Source organism: Salmo trutta, chromosome 12, assembly GCF_901001165.1.
Source record: "Salmo trutta chromosome 12, fSalTru1.1, whole genome shotgun sequence".
Classification (NCBI taxonomy): Eukaryota; Metazoa; Chordata; class Actinopteri; order Salmoniformes; family Salmonidae; genus Salmo; species Salmo trutta.
Genome location: NC_042968.1, coordinates 78,684,629 through 78,708,204, shown reverse-complemented (window position 1 = coordinate 78,708,204; position 23,576 = coordinate 78,684,629). Strand labels below are relative to the sequence as shown.

General features: G+C 40.1%; 3 protein-coding genes across 8 annotated transcripts; 1 reads left to right on the top strand and 2 right to left on the bottom strand.

The window, feature by feature from the left end:
* Positions 1-809: 809 nt before the first annotated feature.
* On the bottom strand, positions 810-9,303 carry LOC115204273 (seipin). Of its 5 annotated transcripts, none has more exons than XM_029769719.1 (11): positions 9,143-9,302; positions 7,992-8,557; positions 7,650-7,731; positions 7,354-7,497; positions 6,691-6,825; positions 6,152-6,249; positions 5,838-5,967; positions 5,620-5,692; positions 5,458-5,538; positions 2,940-3,008; positions 810-2,800 (listed from the first exon to the last, which is right to left on the bottom strand). In XM_029769719.1, the coding sequence occupies exons 2-11, from the start codon at positions 8,198-8,200 to the stop codon at positions 2,616-2,618; spliced, it is 1,206 nt and encodes a 401-aa protein (XP_029625579.1). In that variant the 5' UTR covers positions 8,201-8,557; positions 9,143-9,302; the 3' UTR covers positions 810-2,615. The 5 variants fall into 5 exon arrangements, with proteins under 5 accessions (XP_029625579.1, XP_029625577.1, XP_029625581.1 ...); XM_029769717.1 differs by having other exon boundaries at positions 5,832-5,967; positions 9,143-9,301; XM_029769721.1 differs by lacking the exon at positions 5,458-5,538 and having other exon boundaries at positions 9,143-9,303.
* Positions 9,304-10,169: 866 nt separating this feature from the next.
* Positions 10,170-13,662, top strand: LOC115204272 (guanine nucleotide-binding protein G(I)/G(S)/G(O) subunit gamma-3). Its single transcript, XM_029769716.1, has 3 exons — positions 10,170-10,372; positions 12,037-12,136; positions 12,253-13,662. Exons 2-3 carry the CDS (start codon positions 12,038-12,040, stop codon positions 12,379-12,381), a joined length of 228 nt encoding a protein of 75 aa, XP_029625576.1. The 5' UTR covers positions 10,170-10,372; position 12,037; the 3' UTR covers positions 12,382-13,662.
* A 192-nt stretch (positions 13,663-13,854) lies between these two features.
* LOC115204271 (barrier-to-autointegration factor) lies at positions 13,855-23,576 on the bottom strand. Of its 2 annotated transcripts, none has more exons than XM_029769714.1 (3): positions 23,463-23,576; positions 15,195-15,366; positions 13,855-14,984 (listed from the first exon to the last, which is right to left on the bottom strand). In XM_029769714.1, exons 2-3 carry the CDS (start codon positions 15,318-15,320, stop codon positions 14,838-14,840), a joined length of 273 nt encoding a protein of 90 aa, XP_029625574.1. In that variant the 5' UTR covers positions 15,321-15,366; positions 23,463-23,576; the 3' UTR covers positions 13,855-14,837. The 2 variants fall into 2 exon arrangements, with proteins under 2 accessions (XP_029625574.1, XP_029625575.1); XM_029769715.1 differs by lacking the exon at positions 23,463-23,576 and adding an exon at positions 16,242-17,682.

Below are 23,576 nucleotides of genomic sequence, written 5' to 3'. Positions count from 1 at the left end.
GAGGTTGAAGAAGCGCTGTTGCGCTGTCTGTGTGGGTGGACCATTTCAGTTTGTCCGTGATGTGTACGCCGAGAAACAAAACTTTCCACATGAAATATACTTAACAAAAATATAAACGCAACATACAACAATTTCTAAGATTTTACTGAGTTACAGTTCATATGAGGAAATCAGTCAATTGAAATAAATTCATTAGGCCCACATGACTGGGAATACAGATATGCATCTGTTGGTCAAAGATACCTTACCAAAAATGGGCCTCAGGATCTGGTCACATTATTTCTGTGCATTCAAATTGCCATCAATAAAATGCAATTGTTTTTGTTGTCCGTAGCATATACCTGCCCATACCATAACCCCATCACTACCATGGAGCGCTCTGTTCACAACGTTGACATCAGCAAAACGCTCCCCCACACGACGCAATACATGTGGTCTGCGGTTGTGAGGCCAGTTAGACATACTGCCAAATTCTCTAAAACGGCAGCTCAGGGTAGAGAAATTAACATTAAATTATCTGGCAATATCTCTGGTGGACATTCCTGCAGTCAGCATGCCAATTGCATACTCCTTCAAAACTTGAGACATCTGTGGCATTGTGTTGTGTGACAAAACTGCACATTTTAGGGTGGTGTTTTATTGACCCCAGCCCAAGGTTCACCTGTGAAATGATTATGCTGTTTAATCAGCTTCTTGATATGCCACACCTCTCAGGTGGATGCATTATCTTGGCAACAGAGAAATGCTCAATAACACAGATGTAAACAAATTTCTACACAACATTTTAGAGAAATAAGATTTTTATGCATATGAAACATTTCTGGGATCTTTTATTTCAGCTTATGAAACATTGGACCAACACATGTTACGTCTATATTTTCGTTCAGTGTAGAATAGGGCTGTTGTGATACTGTAAGTCAGAGGCTGCTTATTCCAACATTGGTGTGAACTGGGCACAAAGAAAACCCTGTCATAAACACATTTTAAAAGCCAGGACGTTACAGAGCACGGTCACTGTATTGTTATAGTTCAGTGTGAAAAACTGACTACCTACTGCTAGGACACTACTAACTCTTAAAGAACCACTTCACCGGAAAATAACCTCAGATGTTATCATCTGCATACAACCTTTTACCTGATTACCAACAAAATATTGAATGTATTCATATTTTGTGCACAGCATTTTTTTTAACTCTGGCAGTAAAGCTTAAATAACATAAAAACAATCATTGCTTGACAGTCGTTGCATGTACACAATTGCAGGTAAAGAAAAACATAATGCACATGCACTGTAATGACCCAAACAAAACTGACTGATTTGATATCAAAGTCAATAAAACTAAAAGTTGTGAACAACCAGAGCATTCATCAGTTGCGTCAAAAATCTTTTTCAGTTTGAAATTTGTATGAATTGACTTAATTATATCTGATCATTCATATACTGATACAATTATCATGATCTTCTCAAATATACTGATACAATTATCATGATCTTCTCAAATAACATTTGAATCATACTTAAGTCAAATCCCCTTCCATTCATTGCCCTCATTCACATTTGAATGAACCTCACAAATGACATTTGACCATATCACAGACCATATCTAATTTATTTTCTACAACACTTTTTTCATATGAGTACTTTTCAACAAAACTCTTCCAATTGTAACTTAACATATCCTTCATTGCTCCTTGAAACATTTAGTTATCTAAAACAGAAAAAATACATCTTAATTTAAAAACAAAGTAACATTAAGGACCACTTTGGAAACAAGTGCTTTAATAAATACTTTTAAGTGCTATCCTTTGGGAATAGAATGTACATCTTGCTATATATATGTTTCGGCCCAATTAAATTAAATTAAATTCAACATGTGGTGGTCCCTGTAATAGCTCTAAAAGGCATATTTCCTCAAGGAAAATCATACAATAACCTTCTACAGAAGCGTAAACAAAATGCATGTTCCTTGCGTTTAAGACGAATAACTGTGGAGAAACTTTAAATGTGTAACAGTGTAATCTGCAGGGTCATCATTCAGCAGCTCAGGGCACTCTGATTCTTATGGTAACCGTAGGCTTCAATCACAGGCACAAAAGTCATTCTCAACTATGCTTGTGTACCTGCTCACATTCCTTAAAGACTCATTCGTAAAACAAAAAGGCTGAACAACAGTCTCTGCTACAATGCTGCAGGCTAGGGAATTAAATAAGTGCTTAAAGACCGGAGTGATTATTTCCATTGCTCTGAAGGACATGCAAGAGTCAGGATTGAGCTTAATCCTACAAATATTTGCCTAACTAAAGGAGGCTTATAACCTTGACACTGGTTGATCTTTGAAAAATCAAAGAGCATAGCTATCATGCCACGTTCCAAAGTCACTTTAGATAAAAGCCTCTACTAAATGCCATATATTATTATATTATATGATTATTATTAAATTACATGCTAAGTAAAATGATAGGCTATAGGGAATATTTGTGCATGGTGTTTGTGGGAGTCAGTCTGTCAATCTTTCTGCTTCAATCCATACATCAATCTCTCTCTCTTTGCCTGTCGGTGAAAGGCACATTGAGGGACCTGTGAGCGTTTGAATGTCTGAGTGATGATCCATGGTTCAGAGACTCATCCAGGGTCCCTGTCTCTGACGCAGCGTATATTCCCCTGGCTGAGGTACCTGGGGTTCCTCCAACAGGACCACTTCTGCACCTCTATCCTCCGGATCAGCAGGCTCCTCCTGACTTGCATCGGTCTCGTTAATCTGAGGAGCCTCCGGGGGCACATCTGATGACGACCCTAGAGCTAACACAGGGAGGCAGATTAAGAGACAGGTTGAGTTAGACTAAAGAAATTATTATAACAGTGAAAGGTTATTACAAATGACTCAAGTAGTTAAGGAAAAAGACAGAGCGTCAACAATCTTCGTCTGAAATAGTCTTACCTGTTCGATTCTCTGGCAAACCAGAGGGCTCGTTCAGGGAACCAATCACATCTGGTGTTTCCAGCTCCACTACAAAAACAAACAGCCGTTACAACTGTAGTAGAGACATAATGCAAGAATATAATGTAAACAGCAACTATGCTGAACAAAAAACAGTATGGTAAAATTCATAAAAATAACCTGTCATCATAATCCACAACTACTCTTCAAGTAGGCCTACAAATCCAGAACAACACAGTGTTTTTTTTAAATCTTACCTTTATTTAACTAGACAAGTCAGTTAAGAACAAATTCTTATTTTCAATGACAGCCAAGGAACAGTGGGTTAACTGCCTTGTTCAGGGGTAGAACGACAGATTTTTTTACCTTGTCAGCTCGGGGATTCGATCTTGCAACCTTTTGGTTACTAGTCCTACGCTCTAACCACTAGGCTACCTGCAGCCCCAAAGTGTGTCCAAACTAGTAATCTAACACACTGATACGAGTCAGTATAAATTAAATCAAGATCAGTTGATTTAATATACTGTTGTGTATATCTTGTGTATACACTAATTCACACATTCTCATGGATCTTTCTATAAACTAGGGTACCAGTTTCCTACACTGGACAACTTTTTACAGCTGTTGATAAGTCATTGATAATAGCCTGCCATTTTTATCTTCATGTCATTACATTAAGATATAAGGGGGATCATAACTATATTCAATAAAAATCACAAATTGATTTAAAACTTAACATTTAATACACATTATCATTGTTGGTGTCTTGACGGATTTGTCCAAAATCGTGTGACATAAAAGATAACTTAATCAGTTAAATTAGACATTGAACTTGAACCCTGTAAGAATCCTGGATCTAGCTGGACAGTTTTTGTAAAGAGATATCAGAAATGCATTGTAACTATGTAACGTTTCGTCTCCTTATGTTACGGGGTGAAAACAGTTTTCATGAACACACAAATCCAAAATGATGTATGCGATTGCAAAATCGATTGCTTCTAAATAGATACTGTCATTAACGTGGTTCTTCAATAATTATGCACAATACTTGTTGGATGCATATTTGGTGTCCAGCTGATTAGTTATACCATTACATTTTCACACATCATCATCTGATCCAGGAAGGAATTTTTCAAATGACAGTCAAGTGATGAACGGCTGATGTGATAGCGCATGTGACACAACAACAGCCCAAGTGCTGGAAAAAAGGTGTTCGCAAGGAATGTCCAGAATATTTTGGTGTCTCGTGCATTATGCCGGTGAAGACAGTTGTGCCTGGACCCACTTTGGATTTAATATCCCTAGCGAATTGATGTTGATCATCTGTTGTGGTCTGCTTGATTTACAGCAGGGTCTCATTAGATTTAACAGAAAAAGCATCAAGATAATGAGTTCATGTTTTCATACAGTATGTATTGGACACCGAGTCTACTGTGGTCAACTGTATAGGATAGACAATTGAGCAACACCCAACGCTATTCCTATTATTTATTCTGGATATAATGAAAACAAATGACATAGGCTAGTGGACTTATTCACAACATGATCTGGTAATAAAATAACATGACAAGTACATTTTGTTTTCCATGTTACACCTGCAATGTTAAACAATAAAAGGGGCTTGAAGTAGCTTACTAGAATTTAGAGCTCAGAGATTCAAGTACTGGTAAAGGCCTACCTTGAGAATCAGACATTTCCTCAATTTGGTGCTTGAAAAGTCCTTGTAATTACTGTAGCCAATTTATAATTTCTCCTGCTCCCTTATAATTATCCGCAATTTCATTTTTGATCAGTTTTTGTGAGAGATGTGACCACTTTCATTTGTTTCCCGCCATTTCAATTGAAGGGTGCTGCGCTACTCTTGTTGCGATAAAACCACTTGCGGATTTTATGAGGACGACAACATCTAATGTTGGCTTTCCATACAAATCTTTCCATTAAAAAGGGAACCTTGTTTTTGTTCACTTGCTCATTATAAAACAGCGGTGGTGAGATTCAAATGGTGAGATTAATGCTACCGCCATTCATGGATTTATAATGTGTGGCTGCGCATAGCTGCAGAAAGTAGCATCCCCTGAGAAAATTGGAAAAATAAATATCTCTATATATTTTAGAAAAAAATATTTTTTCCACAAAAGTAGTGCTGGGCCTTTAATAGTCCTGTATTAGCGGACTAATATAGCTGTCTGCAGCGTTGGGCAAACCCCCTCACCCCCAAACTACTTCCCGTGGCTGCGTCAGCCACATAGGCTCCAAAGAAATCGCCATGCATTCAATCTATTTAGTCAGGCAATGTCCACATTATTCTCACATATTTTAGAATGTAATAATAAATTAAATATCTATGTTGTTGTATGTGGAGTTATGGGCCAATTTCCATATATTCACTTTTATTCCTCTAAGCACATGTGGAACTGCATGAAAATCCTTTTTATTTTAGTTTCAAACCATTGTGAAAATTCGATCCCAATGTCATACATTGGCCCCATTATTTATAGAAAGACCCTAATACCCTCACCTTTCTTTATTTCTGATGCTTGTTGTCTAGGTTCTTCCAACTGCTCAGCCACACGATCATTATCTTTCTGAGGCATTTGAGCTAAAACACATTCAGATGAACCATGTTATGTCTGTTTTACACAATGGGTTTGATGCGTGTTGTAGAGTAGAACTAACTCACTCTGTGAGAAGGACATGCGCTTCCGAGCCTCTTCTCTTCTACGCTGCAGGCGAGTCGTGTCTCCCATCATAACCTACGGACATGATTAACCAAACAAAACACAGTTTAAGTTTTGAGGATCAGTTCCAAGCAGATATTTTTATGTAATATTAGATGTACTGTATGGATGGGGAACAACCTATTACAGTGGAGAAAATGAGACAGCATCTTACCCTGACCTGCTCAGGAGGCCAAAGTCCCCCCCATATAAACTGTAGGTATCCGAAGAGCACAATGACACTGAGGAAGGCAAAGTTGCTGGCCACGCCAATCACTGCAGACGTCAATGGGAAATTGTACAGGAGGTATCTATTAAGACAAAGGGTTCAGAGAAAGGAGAAAGAGAAGGATGGATGGAGAATAGGTTGAAAACAAAAGAATGGAATACACAACAGTCAGAAAACGAATGGCATTCTATGTATTCGGCTTATTGGCATCAAATAATCTGGATTTGAAACTGAAATAATTGATACGATCGGGAGGAGGTCTATACCTGATACCAGTGAAGAAAGCATGGATCCTGAGCTGAGCTGAATAGATTTGCACCCGCCGAGACTGGATCTCAATGACCGCACCAACAGTGGGTTGATACTGTAGTGAGAGAAACATATTTGGACCTTATTACCTAAAAAAGACTAGTCTGACTTGGCCAGTCTTTCAGAACTGAACAAATGCAAGACTAGGTGGTCTGGCTTGCGAGATTATTAAAACTCACTCTCACTTTGAAAGAGGACATTTTACTCAGGTTGTATTTGTTTGGACTGCTTCTAAATAAATTAGTTCTGTCCAAGTACGTTTAATTGAAAGCACATGAACATCAACTGCTGCTGAAAGGGAAGTATGCTTGGTAAATCGAATTACATCAGATAAAAATGAAATGATTCAGATAACATGCAAATGATGATCACAAGATCACGACAATCTGACTCATTGAGCAGGCCCAGTGCAGAGAGCGTGACAGGAACTAAGTGCAAGCTCTGTGGGAGAGGAAAATGGATTTGATAAGTACAGGCAACCACAAATAGCACTTACAGAATTGGCCTTGTAGTCTGAGAAGAGCTCAACCTCAATGAGCTGCTTCTGCTCCGTCATCCCAGTCAGCAGGAGAGGAGAGAACAGTAGAGTATTCAATGTCTGGAGGAGACCAGATCGGTAGTGCAGCATAGCCTGGTAGAGAAAATAAATCAGTCACCGTCAGAGGGCCACACAATCATCAAATAACAAAAATTTCCATGTTTAATTCCAACATTGTGAAGTAATAAAGGAAATGTTATGTTGGAGGAAACTCAAGGAATAAAATCAAAGTGTTTTGGTCGTGTACACAGTTTAGCAGACGTAATAGCGGGTGCAGGGAAATGCTTGTGTTACTAGCTCCTAACAGTGCAGCCAAAATGTCAAACACGTACACAAATAATAATCAAAAACTAGAAACAAGAAATCTTAAACATCAGAACGAATCCAGTTAACAACCCAAATAACACTATCAGTAATCCAAATGCAATCTATGCGTATATGTACCAAAACGATATACTAAGAATGGTATGCACAGCAGTAGATATATTACAGTGAGCTATGTCGAGAATCCAGTTATGTGCCACATGGCACAAACTGGCACTGAAATGTTTGGAGAGGCTCAGAAGAGAAATTGGTGTAGTAGGAGGCCAAACAGAATCAACACAGCACTTTATCACTCACAGAGCGCGCCACAGCTGCAACTGTCTGGCCGTCCTTTGTGTAGCAAGACATCTTAATCATGAACATGCCAAGATGTTCGTTGACTGGCGACTCAGGCATTTCCAACTCTAAAGAGATTCGATATGGCTGACCATAAATCATAACCTAGGAAAGACAATGAGGGGTAGAATACTGTAAGAGAGACAGTGAGCATACCTGCCTACAGCGATCATTTCTTTGCATATTGAAATTATATTAGCATCTAGCTCAGGATAGAGGGGGTGAGGAAAAGAATGGTTAATATGTGAAGAGCATACCTGGTCTTTGCCATTCTTTAGCAGCGAGATGTTAGCCATGGGGAAAGAGCAGAGGACTGAATTGGAGGCATCACAATCGGTACTAGAACAAACAGAGTGTGACATGTTATGGGCCTCCACTTTTTACCTTGTCATGGTACTAATAGCTCAAAACAAAAATCAGGTGCAACAGCATATGAGTATTTTGTTAAGTGTAGCTAAATGCTCATGCAAAAGCAATTATATATAATTTTTTTAAATAAACCATTCAAAATGTGAGTGAAAGGCGAGTAAAGAGTGGATTTAACTTCAGTTTGAAGACAAAAAGGCATAAAACAAACTTTCAATGATGTCTCTCGGTACCTGTAGTGGTAGTGCACTGGTGTAGAAAAGCTGACGGTGGGCATATAGGAGTAGTAGAAGCTGCCATAGAGGAAGATGGCCACCCAGACCAGCAGCACTAGAACGCAGGAGAGGATGGCAGCCTGCAGTAGAGTCCTGCGGGCTCTGAGGAGAGTTACCCCTAACACATCCTGCAGCCACAGGAAAACTGGTCCCGTTACACCACCCATGGTGACTGACCCAGCACTGACTCTGGTCCTGAAGTTCCACACCACTCCCTGAAATCTCACTGCCCTATTCCTGTGGCTCCTGCCAAATGCCCCTCTATCTCTGCTTCCTTGGAAAAAATGTGCTTTTCTTTTGAGGGCTATGCCTCCCTGTTAATTGGAGGAAGCCCACTTAACAATTCCAACATTGGCCTGCTCATCCTGAAGAAAACCCCTTGTGGAATAATATATATATATATATATTTGTCACATCCCCTTAATATGACATTAATTACTTAGCTAATTAACGTTTTCTTTGTCTACTGCAAGTCATATCTGATAATGAGCTGTTGACTGGGCTTTTAATATTTCTGTAGCAAGCTGTAAAATAGAAGAGAAAAGCATTGAGACTAATGCAGATGAATACTGAATACAAAGGCACCATTCAAATCTACATCACGCACAAGAAACTATTTCTAGTGTCTCAAACAATGAGTTATACGAGTTTTTTCTTTACTGCCAACAAACGTAAGAGAACAATTAGAGATACGTATGTCAGAGTAATCTGTAAAAGCTTCAAGGACTTAATCTATAAATGACAAAAAAAAAAACTGTACAGACTCCTTACGTTAGTTAGCTATGCTAATGGCCAGAGCCAATTTACCTTTATAATAACGTTAATAGAAAGCTCATCTGCTGCTAGCTAGCTAAAACATTGAGGATGACAAGAACATTTCAAAATTACGATGAATGCCATTGCTAGTTACACATATATTTCAACAGAATGTAATTTTAGCTGAGATTCAGTTGACATAACTACCTTTATAGTAAAACACCTGCAAAGGTAGCACGCTAACGTTAGCTGACTAGCTAGCTACATGCTAACAACTGGCTAACTCGCCCAAGACAAGTGGTGCAAGTGCTTGGCTAGAATGCATTCAAAATTGCAACACTCCTCATACTCACCTTTTCGTCTATAGTAAATCTTCAGCACTATACATTAACAATTAACATGCACGTAATTGTGATCATTAAAATTGAAAAGTCTTCCAATATTTATGGACATACACAATTATAGTTACTCCAGCTATCTAGCTACTTCCTAAAAGAAAAAACTATACGAAAAACTGCATCTACGATACGGACAACAGGACAAACTTCAAGAGCAAAGCAACGCGTTCATAAGTAAAGGGTGCGCATAGAGGTTGACGTTGAGAACATGATGTCAAACCTCCATCTGTAACCATGAAAGGTTTTATCTATGGGGATTGGTGTAGACATTTCAAATAAGATAGATAGCATAGATTAGAAAAGGGAAAATTATGTGTTCAAAACCATAGCCTATGCTACAATCTCAAAGCTTCCTATTGTGGAAATAAATGATTATTAAGTTGTTCATAATACCCATTACGATAAGAGATTTTATCCATGTCATTATCATGTCATTGTCTTTTTTCACTTATTCTATTCTCTCCAGTTTAATCAAGATGTCTGGAGAGAGAGAAGAGAGCGAGAGACTGTAACATTAGAGGGCATGATGGGGGAAGGGAGAGAGAGTGGAGACGAGAGGGGGCAAGTGATGGGCAGCAATGGTTGGGGGGACTACAAAGATACTGTATCTTGCCAAGGTGGGAGAAACCATTGAGGGCAGTATGATGACAGAATGTAAAAGACAAGGAGCTAGAGACTGCAGCAGTTCCCATGGCAACAGAGGAGAAAGGGAGGGGGGTAACTGATGCAAATAACAAACATAATTTAAATTTCAACAGTGCATATCAAAGATAGTGAATAGTGTATCTGGCCTTTGGACACAAAACATAAAACTGCATGCTCATATTTTCTTATGACAATGAATTATTTTGTGAGATTCCATATCTGCCTAATTACCCTCTATTTTCATGTAAAGATGGTATGATCCAGCTCGCAGAAGAAAAACGATTCCAATGGAGCCTTCCTCCCTTTGACTGGAAGGTTCCACTCACTGCAGAGGGGGTTCTTATGCATGTACCAGGAGTCTGATGTTCATTGTAGCAGAATTGCAGTGCACTGGACTGTACAGAACAGTGTAGCATACACTGTCTATGAGGGGTGGGGTTCAGCTACACTAAAATCACAAATACAGGCAGATAGAGGGTGAGAGAGCGAGAGGGAGAGAAGAGGAGGGAGAGAAAGCACCTGAAGAGGAATACAACAAGGGTAAGGGAGAAGATGAGAAGGAGCTGATGAAGGAAAGGAATATTAAGAGGGGAGAGAGAGGACCAGAATGGTAGAAATAGACTCCTATATGGACTGGTCTTGTTGCTTCTCTCTCTTTCTCCGGTTATCCATTTCTCCTCACACTTCTTGTCCATTCATTATTTATTTTCTATTGAACCTTCTCTGTATGCTGTCACTTCAACTTGATTTGTATTAAGCAGGCAGTGGTTTGCTTTATATCCCTTGCATATTTGATGTTGTGATGTGATGATATTCACACACATCGGGTGTATCTGTGTGTGCTGAGGCAAGTGTATATCTGTGCATTTGTCACAGTTTTTTGGTTGCTTCAGCCATTCAAATAGTTCTCCCATCAAACGAGGTCCCATAAAAAGCTGACCATATCCAATAGATTTACAAAATGTGTCTTTATCGTCCTATTAGCCTGACCTAAAACTATTAGTTTTCAGCAAGTTTTTTTCCTGTACCTTCTACAAGCTCTAGAGGTTTGTCTGCCATTGAAGATCATAATGCGGTCTGCTTGAACACATAAGAGGCATACTGATGATGGAATTTATTAGAATGTAACCACTTTTATGTTATTCATAGAATACAGTTAGAGTGGCATGGTATGGTAGAGAAAATCATACCTGGCCTCTGGACATAAGTGTATTGTACTTCTCTTCTAGCCAGTGCATAAAAACATTTTAACTAACAAGCTGACTATCCGTAAGAAGGCAAATAAATTGTCCATATAATCAATGTATACAGTATAAATGGTCCTATAGCTTAAAGATGTTTTTATATCAAGGTGAGATATAGTTTTTCTTGGGCAGAGAGCTTTTAACAAGTGAGTAGTAAATTACACCATTGGTCCCTAGAGATAGAGACAGACAGTGGAGGGGAAGGAGGAGAGCAGAGGAAGATTGAAGTGAATGAGCTAAAAAAAATAAGTGTGTCAAATTTAGGAGGGAGTGGAATTGGATGCAGTCAGTGATTCATAAAAATGTACACTGAGTATACCAAACATTAGGAACACCTTCCTAATATTGAGTTGTTGGACCCATGTTGACTCCAATGCTTTCCAGAGTTGTGCCAAGTTGGCTGGATTACCTTTGAGTGGTGGACCATTCTTGATACACACAGGAAACTGTTGAACATGAAAAACTCAGCAGCGTTGCAGTTCTTTACACAAACTGGTGCATCTGGCATTCACTACCATACCTCATTGAAATGCACTTAGATTTTGTCTCGTGCCCATTCATCCTCTGAATGTCACACATACACAATCTATGTCGCAATTGTCTCAAGGCTTAAAAATCCTTCTTTAACATGTCTTGTCCCGTTCATCTACACTGATTGAAGTGGATTCAACAAGTAACATCAATAAGGGATCATACTGTAGCTTTCACCTGGATTCACCTGGTCAGTCTATGTCATGTAAAGAGCAGGTGTTCTTAATGTTTATATACTCAGTGTATATTTTCATTAATAAGAATCCATACAAATGTAAGTTACCTAGAATAAATAGTGAAATTGTTTAATGTCATGTCGTACATCTGCCTTTCCAGCTGTCAGTGTTAGGTGTCTTTTTTTCTAAAACAAAATTATTGAATGTGTTAGTGTGACTCATGCGCCATATGTTTCATTGGCTCTCTTGACAGGATGAAAGGAGACACCCCAGTGAACAGCACCATGAGTGTCGGCCAAGCCAGGAAGCTGGTGGAGCAATTGAAGATTGAAGCCAGTTTCTGCAGGATCAAGGTAAGCCTTGCCCGAGGCATCATGTCCATTGAAACATTGCACGTGCCTTGGTAAGTCTCCACTAAATACCCACACCCTCATTTCCAGTCTTGATTCCCACTACTTGCCATCCTCAGGTATCAAAAGCGGCTGCAGACCTGATGGCATACTGTGATGCCCACGCCATTGAGGACCCCCTCATCACCCCTGTGCCCACCTCAGAGAACCCATTCAGGGAGAAGAAGTTCTTCTGTGCACTCCTTTGAGACAAACCACAGGATGGTTGGGAAAAACACTGTCCAGACAGAACATAACATACACTGAGTATACCAAACATTAGGAACATCTTCCTAATATTGAGTTGCACGCACCCGCCCCCTGCACTCAGAACAGCCTTAATTCGTCAGGGCATGGACTCTACAAGGTGTCGAAAGCATTCTCCACAAATGCTGGCCCATGTTGACTACAATGCTTTCCAGAGTTGTGTCAAGTTGGTTAGATGTCCTTCGGATGGTGGACCACCCTTGATACACATGGGAAACTGTTGAGCGTGAAAAACCCAACAGCATTGCAGTTCTTGACACAAACTGGTGTGCATGGCACCTACTACCATATCCAGTTCAAAGGCACTTTTTGTCTTGCCCTTTCACCTTCTAAATGGCATACATACACAATTTATGTCTCAATTCTCTCTTTAACCGGTCTCATCCCCTTCATCTACACACTGATTGAAGTGGATTTAACAAGTGACATCAACAATGGATCATAGCTTTCACCTGGTCAGTCTGTCATGGAAAGAGCAGGTGTTCTTAATGTTTTGTATACTCAGTGTATGTACTTGCATTCACCACATACACAAAGCTAAATATAACTTATTCATGTAGCCTGCTTTATCTTATGAAAGGCTGCAGATGTACATATTCTCCTAAGTAAAATCAAGACTAAAAATTCAACCAAAATGTACATTTAAAGTAGATCTACATAAACAACCATTAAAATATATTTGGAGTTATGCGTATACATACCTAAAACACATCGAAGCTTATAGAATCATGAACTGTAGCACAACATAAAAGTGGATATACATACAATATGTAAAAACAGCTCATAGTCCTAGCTCATTTTTCAAATAGATGGGTGACAACTACACATGAATTGTAATTATTTGGAACTTTTAATACACACTAGTTATTGCCTAATCTGAGTTTGTTAAAAAAAAAATGATAATAATTGTGTGTGATGTGTTGAAAGTCCTGTATGTCACTTTAAGCTGTTGCAGAAATGTGTGTGAGGTGTAGGCGCCACTGTGGACCAGTAGGACAGTAAGAGGACAAGTCAATACACACTAACCCAAATAATTCCACTGGCGCTGTATGTACAAGAGGTGGTCAGCCGCCTTAACAAGATCAGCGGTCTATAATGACGGGTTTCCAATAACAATGATCAATGTTGTTTTGATAAATATGTGCTTTAATTTGTCAAGTGGATGTCTAAGGCTATATGACTAACAAAAATAAGCAGTACATTTAATAAATACATAACAGCGATTTGTATGGTATTCTTTGAGACCAGTTTTTTTGGTTGCTTATCTGATCAAGTTCAGAAATGTTATTACTATTTTTAGATCAGTGTTCCTTAAACCTTTACTGTCAATATTTCTTACCAAAGCAAATTAAGAGCTTTGAATAAAAGGGGACTTGGGAATCAAAGACAAAATTAAATACTCCTGTCACCCAAAATATTTTTGCATGTAATTTTATTGTTTTTTTTCAAAAAACAAAACAAAGTCATAATTGTCCAGATCTTGCAGTTGTTTCTTTCAAAAGAAAAATATAAAAACATGCTTTCACAGTCAATATGCAAAAACATGAACCAGTGTTTCAGTAAAACCATCCTTCAACGATTAAACAGAGAGCAACACAAGTATGCTCATAAATTAATTCCTGAAACAGTGCTACTTACTGTGGTTTTACGTCAGGCTTTCATTTGTGTGAAGATTGAAAATGAGGTGATTTGTAGTAGCTAGCTTCTTAATCCGCATGCACTGCTCCACAACTCAAGGTACATTGCAGATAAATGTTGCTTTTGCATTACAACGTTAAGGCATTCCTTCAACATCTCTTAAAACAAACACATAAGATAACATGGGGCAATTACAAATGTAAATCTTAAAATGGCTTCCTGTAAACTCGGATGTAAAATTAACAGTGCAACATCTTATAGATATAAAAGCCATGTGGTGTCAAATGGTTTAAAATGCTACTAATTAATTTAGCGACAAGTTCATTTAAATAAATGCAGGGGCAAACTGTCAGGGAGTTGGAGATAAAGGTATAACTTATGCTTGTACTTATGAAGGGATAGTAATTATAAAAAGTGGTTATTTGACAGAACAAAATTGAAATATAAAGTGCAGGAAAACAAATTAACTCATCCAATGCTTCTGTACGGCCAAAGATATTAATCATAGGAAAGGTCAGGATTACGGATCTACACAGTTGGGTGAAAGCACCCCATGGATGACTGCAGCAAGGTATGTCTTAATTTTTAAGCATCCATAGGTCTCTGAATTGTGACTCGTATAAAGTAACCAGGTGTTACAATGTATGACTTTGCTTAACTGTGTGCAGTGTTCCCATATGAGGTGAAATTTAATGTGAGACCACAAGTAAATAGATGTTTGGGATATCGTTATATAAAACAGGAAAAAACTAGACCTTCTCTACAGGAAAGAATCGCACCATTCACGCAGACAGCCATAGCAATCACCCTGCTGTTTGACATTGGCCCCGCATGAGTCTTTCAGCCAGTCCCGGAATAGCTCCTCATCCTTCTTCAGCACCAGGAACTGACCCAGGACCACGTAGGCCTGTAGATGTATGCAAATGAGAATGGAGTAGGAAAAGTGAAAGAGAACATGAATGACAATACACTAACCTAAACACTTGGTAAAAGTTGCACAACTGCATTGTCTTCTTGACTTTGCTGTACTTACTATGACATGCCTAAAATGTAGAAATTCACAAAACAAAAGTTCCATTATGAAAGTTCCAACAAAGTTAAGTAAACTCTGCATCACCTTGTCGAAGCCCTTCTCCTCCAGTCTCTTGCCAAGCACCTCTCCAATGCCAGCAAGTGCATTGACTGGCTTCTCCCCCATGGGTTCTGCCACAAACTCTTTGTGTTTCTGGGATGTTGACGACATGGCTGCTTTCTGTCAGTGAACACCTTAAGTACCTTCACACAGGACACTGAATAGAAAATGAAGCAATTTACTAAAATGTTTGGTTATTATTTCACCTTTTTGATTTGAAAACATTGAAGCAGAGGCACACAATTTATCGACACCAATATGGTGTAACCATAAAACAGGAAACCTAATCATATTTGGTGTAGCTGTATCCAACAGGATACATCAGGTAAAAATGATTCACAGTAGTGTCACAATTTGTTTAGAACATACAGTATTTGGGACTGGAGTGCCCTATGACCCCAAAGTGACATTATCAACTAAAAAAACTGAAACCAAAATCTTTCCATGTTACCCATAACACCACCCAGAGAGAACGATCTCTAAGTGTTTTGTTGGAGCATGTGTCGATAATGATAGGATCGAAAGAAAGGGAGTGCTGCTCTTGGATCAACCTTCTCCATTCAAATCTTACCTTAACATTATTTCACAATACTGACGACAGATCAGCTCCTAGAGGGTTATCTACCACCTACGGTTGTAAATATTGAAGCGGCTTATTTTAATGCTTACCCAATGCACCGAATTGGCACATCTTTTTATACGCCGCTTGTTTGTATCAATTGCAAAGACATTGGCAACTTAGTGTTTGTAGTCAACTTTGTTTTTAAGTTATCGCTGTCAGAGATACAAAATAAACCATGTAAATTACATGTTCAGCGTAGCCTTGATCATGACTGTCAGTTCCACTACGTTACACACGAGTCATAGGACAACATGAGTTTTCTGTATGGGGCTGTTTTGTTAAGACCCGCGATGCTCGGTCAAACATTAACACGTATCGCTTGTGGTACGGTTTTGGAAGCGTAAGGACCTTATTTCATATCAGTGAGAAATAATTTTATAAAAACAAAAAATGGTTAAATTGATACACACCTTTATAGGATTAGGGTTCCCACACAGCTATATTTCCATGTTACAGCGCTTGTTTACGGAAAACAGACGGAAGACTGAGTAGACTACCTGTGCTAATTAGCTATCTGCATCTCCAAACACCTGTGTATAAACGATAGACGCCACAAAACATGTCACTGAAAAAGTGTCGGCTGCAACAGTTAAAACAGTGTACCGTAAGTTTGTATTTTGAATTGTGAAATTACTTGTGTGATATGAAAGTAGAGGTAATTATGTTTCTAGAACCGTATCACAATTGTGAATAGATTCACGTTTAGATGGAGTATTTGGGGTTTGTGGCTTCCAGAGCCATACTTTAAAACAGAACATGTAAGGCCCTTGGACTAACGTAACATTAGGCTCCTTTATAGAGCCGGCTCTAACCTATTGGGGGCCCTAAGCAAGATTTGGTTGGGGGGGCCCCACCACCGTGTCAAAACATTTGTTTGAGTTTATTTTTGTGCAGTATTAAAGTTAATTTCCTGCAATTTTATACATTTTGCCATGACATATTAATATGATAGTGAGAATGACTAACATCAAGATGGGGGGGCCCCCTGGAGGTCCGGACCTCTGGGCATGTGCCCGGTCGGTATTTGGCCATGATTACTACAACTTTAGATAGCTGGATTGACTAACCAAAAATTGTTAGCTGACATGGATAATTGAGTGACTGTCAGTGACTGACATGAAACTGGTGATGCACAACCAAATGTTGAGACCCAGACAGAGTTCCTAGCAGGATCTCATAGCGGCCGGGGGCCCTAAATGCGTTAGCATGCTTCAGTTCGACTGGCGGCTAGGCAAACTGAACGAGTGCACTCGCATGCTACCTAAAAAGACATTTGCTTGAAAAACAAAAACAATTGTCAATATTACTCCAGGACAGTAGAGGGCGAAGAGCTGGTAATAACCATCTATGGCCAAACAAGAAAGACGTGTGGGAGAATCAAAAAAAATGTACACAGACGCTTGACTGGTGACAAAATGGAAGTTGTGTGACTTGTCCGGGATCTACTAGATTTCTGTACCTAGCGACACATATGAATAGGCGAGATACGGAGACAGAAGATGCCTGCTACAGGTTCACAACGGTGGATGTAGGGGCATACGGCCTAGAGAGCTATGGTGGAGTGTTTCAAGAGTTCTTTTGGGTCCAAACTGCCGCAGAAGACCCTCAATTTACCACCAGCTGTTTTGTCAGGTACCACAACGCCAAGTCCTTGTTTTCCTGACGCAGCTTTCCTCCTACATGAGAACCTCATGCACCCTTATCCAGCTATGTTGATTATAGAATGTTGGAATCCATTTAAACTTAGTTTATGGTTCCTGGAAATGTGTATTTTCTTTCTATACTGAACAAAAATTAACGCAACAATTAACGATTTTACTGGGTTTACTGTTCATACAAAAATCAGTCAATTAAACTCATTAGGCCTTAATCTATAGATTTCACATGTCTGGGCAGGGGTGTTGCCATGGGTGGGCATAGGCCCACCCACTTGGGAGCCAGGCACAGCCAGTGAGAATGAGTTTTTCCCATCAAAAAGGGCTTTATTACAGACGGAAATACTCCTGTTCCATCAGCTGTCCAGGTGGCTGGTCTCAGATGATGTGTCAAGGGCTCAGTCTGCAGCTCTTTTCTCCCTTCTCACCCCTGCTACTGCTCTGTGGCATCGGTGAAGAGCCAGCCAGTGGAGCAGGTATTGGAGGTGAGCCCAGGATAGAGCTTCCCAGGTCCTGCATGGAGATGGTTTCTAATTCTGCACTGCAGCTTAGTGCAGGGGCCGATGACCAGTCTGTCCCCAGTACTGAGGTAGTGCTTGGGCACAGAGAACAAAACCAGGTGCTGTCTCCATTCACTGATGTTTGAGCCTTGTCAAAGAAAAAAAAAAAGTTGAGGGCTATTCAGTACATATCCAAAATGAACAATTAACCTCATATCATTAACAGAGACTACAATAGATCATATGTTGCAAAAGTTTGAGCTGAGTAGGCCTGGCCTAGCTACTCAACTCTGCTCAAACATTTGAAACATTGACTTGCTGGAACTTGCTAACTTTAACTTGTGTTACCAATGTGGGAAGCTTATGATTTTCTTTCTATGACAAAATGTTTGATCAAAAGTAGTAAATGTCTTTGGTTTAGTTGGTTGGCTTGCTTTCTCTGCACACGTACAGTATGCAGCTAAGCTAGCTAGCCACTAGCCAGCCAAGTAGCTAGCTATTGTTAGCACAACATAGCTACTCTTTTCGTCGACTACAATATAAAATACAACATACCTCATTCTTTGGTGAAGACGGCATGTTGCTTTCAGTCTTCCCATGCTCCACATGCCAAACAAGCCAGCAGCAACATTTCTGGAGAAGCCTTTCTTCCGGAATCTCCACTGCGGCCCTTTCTTTTCTTTGTCTTGACGAACTTGTCACGAACCCTACCCCACTTTTTCAGACTAGTGGTTGGGTCGGACCCAAGCGTCTCTGCAATCTCCCTCCATGAATTGGCATTTATATAATGCATGGCTAGAATCGTAATGGTGAGGTACAGAAGTACCTTCCTCGGTCAAATCGATGCTCGAAGTTGTCATTCGCCATGTTGAATCCACAGAGTTCCATCTACACAATACTCATAATGGCACAGCAAAAAAAGTTTTAGGAATGTTTGCTAATTTATAAAAATAAAAAACGGAAATACCTTAAGTATTTACACCCTTTGCTATGACACTCAATTGAGCTCAGGTGCATCCTGTTTCCATTGATCATCCTTGACTTTTCTACAACTTGAGGCACCTGTGGTAAAGTTGATTGGGCATGATTTGCAAAAGGCACACACACATCTATACAAGGTCCCACAGTTGACAGTGCACATCAGAGCAAAAACCAAGCCATGAGGTCGAAGGAATTGTCCGTAGAGCTCCGAGACAGGATTGTGCCGAGGCACAGATCTGGGGAAGGGTACCAAAGTTCCCAAGAAAACAGTGGCCTCCTTTCTTAAATGGAAGAAATTTAGAACCGCCAAGACTCTTCCTTGAGCTGGCCGCCCGGCCAAACTGATCAATCGGGGAAGGTCACCTACCTGACCAAGGCCCAAGAACCCGATGGTCACTGACAGAGCTCCAGAGTTCCTCTGTGGAGATAGAACCTTCCAGAAGGACAACATCTGCAGCACCCCACCAATCAGGCCTTTATGGTAGAGTGGCCAGACGGAAGCCACTCCTCAGTGAAATGCACATGACAGCCCGCTTGGAGTGTGCCAAAAGGCACTTAAAGGACTCTCAGACCATGAAGAATAAGGTTCTCTGGTCTGATGAAACCAAGATTGAATTATTTGGCCTGAATGCCAACCGTCACATCTGGAGGATACCTGGCACCATCCCTACGTTGAAGCTTTCGTGACAGCATCATGCTGTGGGACTGGGCGACTAGTCAGGATCAGGTAAAAGATGAACGGAGCAAAGTAGAGAGAGATCCTTGATGAAAACCTGCTCCAGAGTGCTCAGGACCTCAGACTGTAGCAAAGGTTCACCTTCCAACAGGACAATGACCCTAAGCACATAGCCAAGACAATGCAGGAGTAGCTTCGGGACAAGTATCTGAATGTCCTCGAGTGGCCTAGCCAGAGCCCGGACTTGAACATCTCTGGAGAGACCTGAAAATAGCTATGCAGCGACATTCCCCATCCAACCTGACAGAGCTTGAGAGGCTTTGCAGAGAAGAATGGGAGAAACTCAAATACATACCCAAGAAGGCTCAAGGCTGTAATTGCTGCCAAAGGTGCTTCAAAGTGCTGAGTAAAGGGTCTGAATACTTATGTAAAAGTTGTTTTATTTAACTTCTTCAGGCTTGGGGGCAGTATTCAGAAGTTTGGATGAATGAGGTGCCCAAAGTAAACTGCCTGTTACTCAGGCCCAGAAGCTAGGATATGCATATAATTGGTAGTATTGGATAGAAAACAAAAAGTTTCCAAAACTGTTCAAATAATGTCTGAGTATAACAGAACTGATATGGCAGGCAAAAACCTGAGGACAATCCATCCAGAAAAAAAAAACATTCAGCTCACCCTTGAGTACTATGGCTGTCAATGGGAATATAAAAAGGAAGACCTCCCAGATTGCAGTTCCTAGGGCTTCCACTAGATGTCAAGTCTTTAGAAAGAGTTTCACGCTTGTTTTTTGAAAAATGAGCTAGAATTTGTAGTTTTAGTAAGTGGCTCCCATTTTGGCTGTAGTGTTTGTTGCGCATTCCAGTGAGTGCGAATACTTCCGTTATTTGTCTTAAATTTTATCGCTTATTTACATATTAGGATACCTGAGGATTGATTAGGAACGTTGTTTGATATGTTGGAATAAGTTTATTGGTAACTTACGGGATTCATTTGTTTGCATTTTGAATGAGGGAAACCGGTGGATTACTGAGTCTAGCGCGCCAATGAAACAGACTTTTTGGGGATATAAAGAAGGACTTTATCGAACAAAAGGACCATTTGTTATGTAGCTGGGACCCTTGTGATTGCAACCAGATGAAGATCTTCAAAGGTAAGTGATTTATTTTATCGCTATTTCTGACTTGTGGTGCCTCTGCTTGGATGGAAAATGTATGTATGTAATGCTTCTGTGTGGGGCGCTGTCCTCAGATAATCGCATGGTGTGCATTCGCCAAAAAGCCTTTTTGAAATCTGACAACGCGGCTGGATTAACAAGATGTTAAGCTTTTAAATGATGTATGACACTTGTATTTTCATGAATGTTTAATATTACGATTTCTGTAATTTGAATTCCACGCTCTGCAATTTCACAGGATGTTGTCGAGGTGAGACGCTAGCGTCCCAATGAGCCGTATGAAGTTAAGAAATTTGCACCAAAAAAATAACCTGTTTTTGCTTTGTCATTACGGGGTATTGTGTGGAGATTGAGGCGTCAGCATGTTTCAGCCGAACTGAATGAGTGTGCTCGCATACTCCCATAAAACCTTTGCTTGAAAAACAAGGGGGAAAAGCAGCAATAGTACAGTTTATTAATTGAGATCCTGTAGCCAGTATACACTAACTCAAGTCACAATTAATCTAAGTTAACTCAAATGTCATTAATTTTGATGTTTTTGCAGAGGATCTTTGTCATGCAATTTTACATCTAAGATGTAGTATTTCTCAAAAAAGTAATGAAGAGTCAACTCGTTGAATGACTGACTTTTTAAGAATCCCTACTGTTGACCAATCACTGATGAAGGGGTGTAGACTTCAGCTTACCCCAAGAAAGGTGCCCAAACAGTGCAAAATCCCTTACTGAAGTCCAAAACAATGCCACAATATATGAACAAACTCCTCTGAACTGTTTTGGCTGGTAGACGTTGATCGTGGAGAAGACAAACTGATTTTGTTTGAAACTGCTAGTGTGTCGGGTGAAGCTAATAGTACCAAAAGTGAAAAAGAATGGAGAACAAAAATGAACACGAGAAGCAAAATTGGAAACCACCAGGCTAGTTTTTAGTTTGAGTAGTGGTTTTGGATCAATGCTACTTGGGAAATCTGGAATGTGTTGAAGTGTAGTCGGTGAGAGTCACAAGTGGTCGTCTTATTTTTGATGTGTGTCCGCAGAGCAGAAGTGTTAAGACTCAAAGATATCGGCGTGGAATGCTTCCTGTATGGATTTTTCATAGCTTTTTCGTAGCTGGGCACCTATCAAGGGGGCTATTTGGGGTGGCACAAGAAAACAAGGCAGAGGATATTACTAAAGACATTGATTGAGTGGTTGGTGCACGTCAACTGACCTGTATGGTGGATGGAGAAAAGACAACCTCTTCCATGCTAATGTTCTTTGATGAAGAGTCTCTCCCTTCTCATATAATGTTAGGATTCATGAGATACCCTGTAAGAGCTTTTGTGCACAAGCCCCTTCAGCAACATAATTGTGGAAGATTTGGTCATGTGTCGAGTGTGTGCAGAAGGGAAGAATACTGTATGCCAGATGAAGTGAAACGCTGCAATTGTGAAGGTGAACATGCACCTGAATTCCTGGAGTGCCCTGTTAGGGTGAAGGAGAACGAGGCGGCAAGGGTAAGGAGTGTCCAGCGAGTTTCTTATCTGGAGGCAGTGAAAAGATTGGAATGAACAAGTGACGCGGAAGAAACAATGATAGTAGAGCCACCACGACCAGTGAAGGGTTCTCATCAATGGAGGGATAGTGAAATACTACATGTTAAAAAGGTAGTTTTATTATTTATTGCAATGGTCATAAACTGTACAGCACAAGCGGAGAATAAGAAAATTGTAATCATTGAATGCTGCATGAGGTTTTTGGGGTCTCCATGATTTCACAGCTGAGGCTGTGCAAAAGATCCTGTTGGTGAATGTACTGCCATAGGGATGTATTTTGGAGTGGACTGTGATTGAATACGTGGGATGGGTTTTAATATGATGTCGTTGTTCCCCTTTCCCGCAATGGTTTTTTTAGTTGCATATTCAATACCCTTTCCAGCTGGTGGCGGTAATGCACCATTAACATTGGATGCCAACCGCCGTTAAACCCGACTGTTATGACTGGGAAGCATGAGGACGCCTTTAAGCGACAGCTTATGCCTGGTACCGGCCCTGCTCCTTTAATCCAATATTGGGCCGTTTAGCGGAGATCTGTACATAAAGTGGCGCAGGAAGGCAAAAAAAATAATCTAATGACAGCTGTTCTACGAGTGGTCTGAGACAAGCGTTAGATTCCGAGCGTTTAAGTGCAACGTTAATAACGATGGTTATGGGAAACACCGGGCCCAGGGCCAATATCTACTTAAATGCATGCACAGCTATATTGCTAGTGTGCTAAATTGTCAGCATGTGCACATTTCTGAAAGTCTGAAACTGCGCGCCGAACAACTTCGTGAGTTAGCTAGCTAACATTAGCTAACCAGCAAGCAAAACAACCCAGGCAGCTAGCTAACAAAATGGGTGCGATTTTAAAAAGAAAAGTCCGAAATAACTAGCTACGCAAATGTTTGGATCACAATTTAAGTCGAAACTCACATGCCTATTAAATGTTTACTCATGTAAAACTGATTGTGTGCCAACTAGCTCCCTAACGTTAACCTGCACCGCGGTCTCCTCCTGTGCCACCAATTTGAGATTTTGATCAAGCGTAGACGTTTACAACATTAAAACAATAGCATACTTTTTTTTATCGTTTCTCTTGAATAAAGCAAGATCAAGGTTGAAAATTACCTTGTTTCTGAAGGTATACGGGTTGTGCACGTTTCCAACCACGAAGACGGTAGCTACCTCACTGGTTGTGTATGAGATCAATGTACGTTTTCACAAATTCCAATATCACTTCCT